The sequence below is a fragment of the Hipposideros armiger genome, unplaced genomic scaffold (genome assembly GCF_001890085.2).
Source record: "Hipposideros armiger isolate ML-2016 unplaced genomic scaffold, ASM189008v1 scaffold_18, whole genome shotgun sequence".
Classification (NCBI taxonomy): domain Eukaryota; kingdom Metazoa; phylum Chordata; class Mammalia; order Chiroptera; family Hipposideridae; genus Hipposideros; species Hipposideros armiger.
The window spans coordinates 4,052,570-4,058,392 of record NW_017731368.1 but is presented as its reverse complement, the minus strand read 5'-3'; the positions used below and the strand labels follow the sequence as shown (position 1 = coordinate 4,058,392).

The following is a 5,823-nucleotide window of genomic DNA, read 5'->3' as shown; positions in this document are numbered from 1 at the left end:
CTGTTGGCAGCTCAGCAGCAGCTCAGCTCAGGCCGGGAATCAAACCGGCGACCCTGTTGCTCAGAGTTCACACTCTTGAGCGAGCTCTTAATCAACTGAGCCACTCAGCCGGCCCGCTAGCAGTCTTTGTTTCAATATTATTATAGGCAGATTTAGAGACAGTGTCAAATATTCCATGCAGAGAGTATTTTAGAATTGGTAGAAATTGCTTTTGATAACAAAATCAAGCCCATTAACATAAAATCTTAGAATACTGGTTGTAAATGACCATTGTTTTTTGAAGAATGTACTCCTCAGACTGTATTTTCTCTGTTGAAGAGTCTGGGGCTGGCAGCTGGCAGTTTAACAGAACGAATAGGTGTACTGTGTTTTGCCTTCATTCATTAGATTTTGTATCAATAAACAGGAGTTTGAACCTGGTTATTGGAATGAAAACTTTCTGTAGCAATTAAAAAAGTTGGACTCATGAGCTAAGGTGACCAGCAACTTGAAGAAGAGAATTCCAGTTAGAAATTACATTTGTCATTTGAAATAACCACAGAAAAATGAAGATAATGCTTGGGGGGGATGCTGGGAGGGGGGTGGGGGGGGAATCAGTACAAATGCAAATGAGTAATGATAATCTAACTGCAGGTTCATTTTCAAAACTTACCTTTAGCACAGACATCATAATAAAATAGGGAAGCAGAGTGAGTTGGCCGTTAAAGGAGCAGCTCAGGCTGCTGGTGAGAGGCTGTGGGCGTGAGTGTGCCCTGCAGAAGCAGAGGTGACCTCTCTGTCGGCTACACCCGACAGTCTGATTTGTTCATTATGTTAGTATGATTTCCTTACATTGTTATGCTTGTTAAACGTAAGCAAAGCAGAAAAGTAACGGAGAAAACATTTTTCAAGTTGTGGGGGAATAAAACCCAAAATCTCAGGATTCAATACTCATGTTTATTCTGTTTCTTTGTTTTTGTTTTTGTTTTCCCTCCCCTTCGTGGAGCTTTCGGGTTCTCCTAAGGATAAAAGAAGAGCAGATGTGTTTAGGTAGTGCTTTAAGGGGTTAGGGCCAATTGTGGTGGGGTTGTTTTTTTTCCCCAAAAGACTGTGAATGGACAAATAATATCAAGTGAGATTATTGAACACTTTCTAGGCTATTTTAGAACATTTTATGCATTTAGCTTAATCTAAAGCTTTAAATTAGCTTTTGTTTAATGTAGTTTCTTGACTACATTAAATATGTGTAGTTACATGTTTCAGATGCATACAGAGAGATCAGCAAGAAGAAAGGCCCATGGCAGGAGCATGACTGGAGCAGAGAGTAGACAGAGGTGGTCCGAGAGGAATGGGCCCCAGGTGTGCATGGGCCGAGCAGGCCTTGTGTTTTACTTTAACTGTGATGAGAGACCATTGGGATCTAAATAGAATGTGGGCACGATAAGACAGGCTCACTGTGACAGTGATGTTAGAGAATGGCCAGAGGCCAGCAAGGGAGGACACAAGGAATAATTAGGAGGCAGTTTCAATAATCGGGGCGAGAGGTGACGTTGCCTGGGACCAGGATGGTGGCAGTGATGGTGGTGAAAAATGGTCAGGCTCTAGATAAGCTTTGAAGGTAGAGCTAACAAGATTCTTACATGGGCCATGAAAGAGGAGTTTACTATGAATCTAAATTTTTGTCCAGAGTAAGTGGAAGGAAGTCGTCCACTGAGGTGGGGAGGGGTCTAGAGGTGGGAGGGAGGCCGCAGAGCATCCCGATTCCCATCGGGACGTGAAGCTTGAGTTTCCTGTAGATACCCAAGTAGGTTTAGATTCATACCCAACTCCTGCCTTTCATGCAATTTGTCAGAATTGTTTAATCTGGAAATAATCCGTGTGATTTCTATATATGTTGTATTTTCTTAATGTGGTTAAGTTATTACTATGCACTCATGTTCTATTAATGGGAAATACTTCGATTGGATTCTCATCTCGAGGAGGAGTTGCTTCAGAGCTGGTGTGCGCTATTACGTAAGAGGTGAGATTGATTTTGTCAGCGAGATTTGGTACTGGGTTGTACGTATCACTAATGAACATTTTGTTTTACAGTGCCACGACTGTAACCTTTTGTACTCTATTTGTTTTTATTATCATTTTATAGCTTCACTAAATATCTCCTGCTTCATTATAATTATTAGGTAGGTCTTCCGTGCTTTACTCCAGCTACTGGAGTTACTTTGTAAAAGTTAAGACACACTATAGACTGCTGCTTACTGCTTTCAGAGGCACTGACCATGTTATGCACTGGATGTCTGAAAGCACAGTTGAATTCAGTGTAGTTTTCAGTAACCTAAACTCATATCAGAAGGTACTTTTTTTTGTTGTTCTTGGTTTCTTTGCATGCATAAAGCTAGACATTTGACTTTATGCCTTCAGTTTTAGATTTACATTTTGAGCATGTATTCTCTAAGAGGCTTTGTACTAGCAAATGCCAGTTTGCTTAAAACAAGCTTTTACAATCTATATTAAAAGTTACTGTCATTATGAAAATGACTTTCTTTTTTATGAGACTCTCAGAATAAAATCCTGTGTTCCATTAGATAAATGGTAGATATTTGGGGCCAGGAAGTTATAAAGTTATAATGGTTAACCTCCCTTATTTCAGGTGATATAGCAGAGGAAGAAAGGCCTTTAGTGAGCTGGCCAAGATCACAGAAGCAGAGTTAGAGTTAGCAGCTCCCTTGTAACCTGATTTTCTTGGATGGAGACATTTTTAGTTAAGGTTTTTGAATAGGTGACGCATTGAAACACTTCAGGTATTGAAAAGTATAAAAAGATAAGCAATCAAAAATATTTTTATTTCTGACCCCATCTGCTGCATCTTGTCCCCCACCTACCTCCCCCCCAATCAGCTAATCAGTTGTTAGTTTCTATTTATCCTTCCAGATAATTTTTATTCGATTACAGGTATGTTTTCTTTTCCTCCTTTTGTAGACAATGGTTGTATACTGTGTGCATTTTCTTGCACCTTGGTTGTATTTTATTTTTAAACTTAATATGTCATGGAGATCTTTTCATAAATATCTCTCTTTCACGCGCGCGCACACACACACACACACACACACACACTCACAAACACACACTCTCAATCTTTCACTCCCTCTCTCACTTTTTAAAATAACTATAGTATAGCCCATGCTTCTGACAAGTAATTTTAGGGGATACTGAAAAGGCATGTCATGCTGATTTGACTCAGTAATTTTATCCCTTCTGCCAAGATAGCAACAAAAAAACCTTGATACCCAACACTTCAAAATGTTATCTTTGAGAAATATGTCAGAAAGAATGTTAAGAAATATTCAAAACAGTTTAAAATCTATTGATTTCTTCCTGATAATTTGGTAATTTGAGTCAGGGACTAGCTTGAAAGTTGCCTTTGCTCAGCAAGCTTTTCTTAGTAAAATAGGTCATGTAAACAAGGCTGTAAAGGAATGCTTCAAATATTTGAAAAGACTAACCAGCATTAAGAATCAACACTATAGCAGTGCTTTTCAAACTAGGCTTTGTGGGTATATTCATGGAGCTATAGGAATTCTAGGATCATATACAATTTTTGTGCTTTCATTTGGATAATTAAGATCATTATAAGCACCTGCTGGACCATTTTCATTATTATAACAAAATAGTATCAGCATAGTGGCCCACATTTGCATTAAATATTGTGTTTAATAGCTTTAACTTTTAAAATAGTATTTTTTTTCTAACTGGGATTTATGGACATAGTCTCAGGGGTCCTTGAGAATTTGTTTTTTCTTTGAAACATATCTCAAGTTTGAGAAACACTGTTTCAGAGGAATTACAGAATTGTGTATGTGTAAACAATTGATATATTAAATAGCAACCAACTTCATCTGTTCATTAACAGGTGAATATTAATATTGATATTCCCCTTTAAGCCTGTTTAAAATGTGTGAGCTCCTATTAGCTTTCTGATCATGTATTATGCATTTGTTTAAAATTTATTTTTATAAGTACTTTTCCACTAATTTGAACTGACTTAATGCTCTCCAAGTTAAACTGAATTAGTGAGTTTCTGATGTATTTATGTCCTAAATGTAGTTAATTTTAACTGTTTTCAATTTAGGAATTGATTCTGAAGGCCATGCAGCTAACTTTGTAGAAACAGAACAAATCGTGCACTACAACGGGAGCCGCGCTTCGTTTGTGCAGGCAAGTGAATGTGTCTGTTAGGCAGCCAGCCAGCTGGCTGTTTCTGCTTGGATCGTCACTGTCTATCGTGTTACTGAAATTTCCTTCCCTGCCCCTGCTTTTTAAAGGAATATCATTGTCTACAGTGTGGAAAAATTTCACCCCAAACAGATTTTCCATTAATCCAGCACTCACTTGTTGACATTTCTTGCCCTTGAATTAAGTCCCTAACAGAGAGTACGGGGGTAGGGGGTACAGAGGTGAGGGAAGTGGAGCCACCTCTCAGCTAACCCTGTAGACTCCTTCAGGGCAGTGATGATAGGACAGGCCCCTGACTGCCTGCCTTGAACGTCATTGTGAGATAATCTCTCTTTCCTGTGGCCTCCTTATGGAGTCGCGGATCACTTGCTGCTCCGCAGCATTCGTGGCTGAACATATTTATAAGTTCATAAACAGACTCATTGAAGAGTGAGTAAATCAATTTTCCAGTTTTATTGTAATGCTGAACTATAAGACAGACATAAGTTGTTAACTTTTACTCAAAGATAAATTGATTTATTTTAGAATTCAGGGGAAACGCTGAACTGTGTACTACACTAGTGCCATGTATATAAAATCAGGAGAAAAAGCCCTTTCCAAATGTATTCCAACAAAATATGAATTTTAGGAGCAGGTACACATGTACATGGACTTCTTTCATAGGTTGTATTTATAGTTTTTCCTTTGTAGTCATTGATATGTATATTCCCCTGATGGTAAGTAAGCTGAGAAAAACAAGTTTGTGTGTGTGTGTATATGTTTCTTTTCACATGTCTTTCTTTTCTTTTAGACTAGAGGATCAATACCAGTTTTCTGGTCTCAAAGACCAAACCTCAAGTACAAACCACGGCCACAGATCAACAAAGTAGCAAATCATGTGTGTATCTTTTATGCTTTTCTTATTGGCTAAAAATAGAAGAGTAGTGGCGTTTATAGCTTATCTATAGAGCAGGTGTTTATTCCTCATGAGTCAGAATGCAGCATCTTTGAGGCCTTTCTCCTTGGTTCTGGCACATAAACTAAATGATTGTATAGATGGCATGTTAGAAATGAGGAAAAACGAGCTGTGATTGAATGGCATTGCAAATTTAGATTTTAGGGATCTCAGTAAGATTTGCAACTTTCTGATGTTTGGAGTATTTAGTATATTCCATTTGAGATTCTGCTGCGAGTTAAAATGGTAGTTTTGCAGCTCAGAGTAGAATGACTTATAATTACTATTTGCTGCATAGTATTTAGAATATCTATAATAGAAGACGTGAGTCTCATCCTAATGTCATTCTCTTGAATAGAGACATAGGACATTTAAGGAGATACTTTTAAAATGATCTTACAAATATTCTTATAACATAATCTGGTAAAGTATGTAACTCTTTTTTTCCTTTCTAGATGGATGGTTTCCAGAGGCATTTTGACTCCCAAGTAATTATTTATGGAAAACAAGTCATACTCAATCTGGTATGTTTCTTGTTTTTTAGAGAACAACACAAAAAAGTTGACTTTTTATTCATAACATAAAATTTGCCATTTTAACCATTTTTAAGTGTACAATTTAATGGCATTAAGTATTTCACAGTGTTGTACATCATCACTACTGACCATTTCCAGAACTTT

The 5,823-nt window shown here is 37.6% G+C and overlaps 1 protein-coding gene across 1 annotated transcript in view; it reads left to right on the top strand.

The window, feature by feature from the left end:
• SACM1L (SAC1 like phosphatidylinositide phosphatase) overlaps positions 1-5,823 on the top strand; it is a 52,725-nt gene that overhangs the window by 26,505 nt on the left and 20,397 nt on the right. The window contains exons 8-11 of the mRNA XM_019633828.1: positions 1,898-1,999; positions 4,106-4,191; positions 5,000-5,086; positions 5,599-5,667. Of these exons, the coding sequence (XP_019489373.1) occupies positions 1,898-1,999; positions 4,106-4,191; positions 5,000-5,086; positions 5,599-5,667 (344 nt within the window). The remainder of the gene's footprint in view (positions 1-1,897; positions 2,000-4,105; positions 4,192-4,999; positions 5,087-5,598; positions 5,668-5,823) is intronic.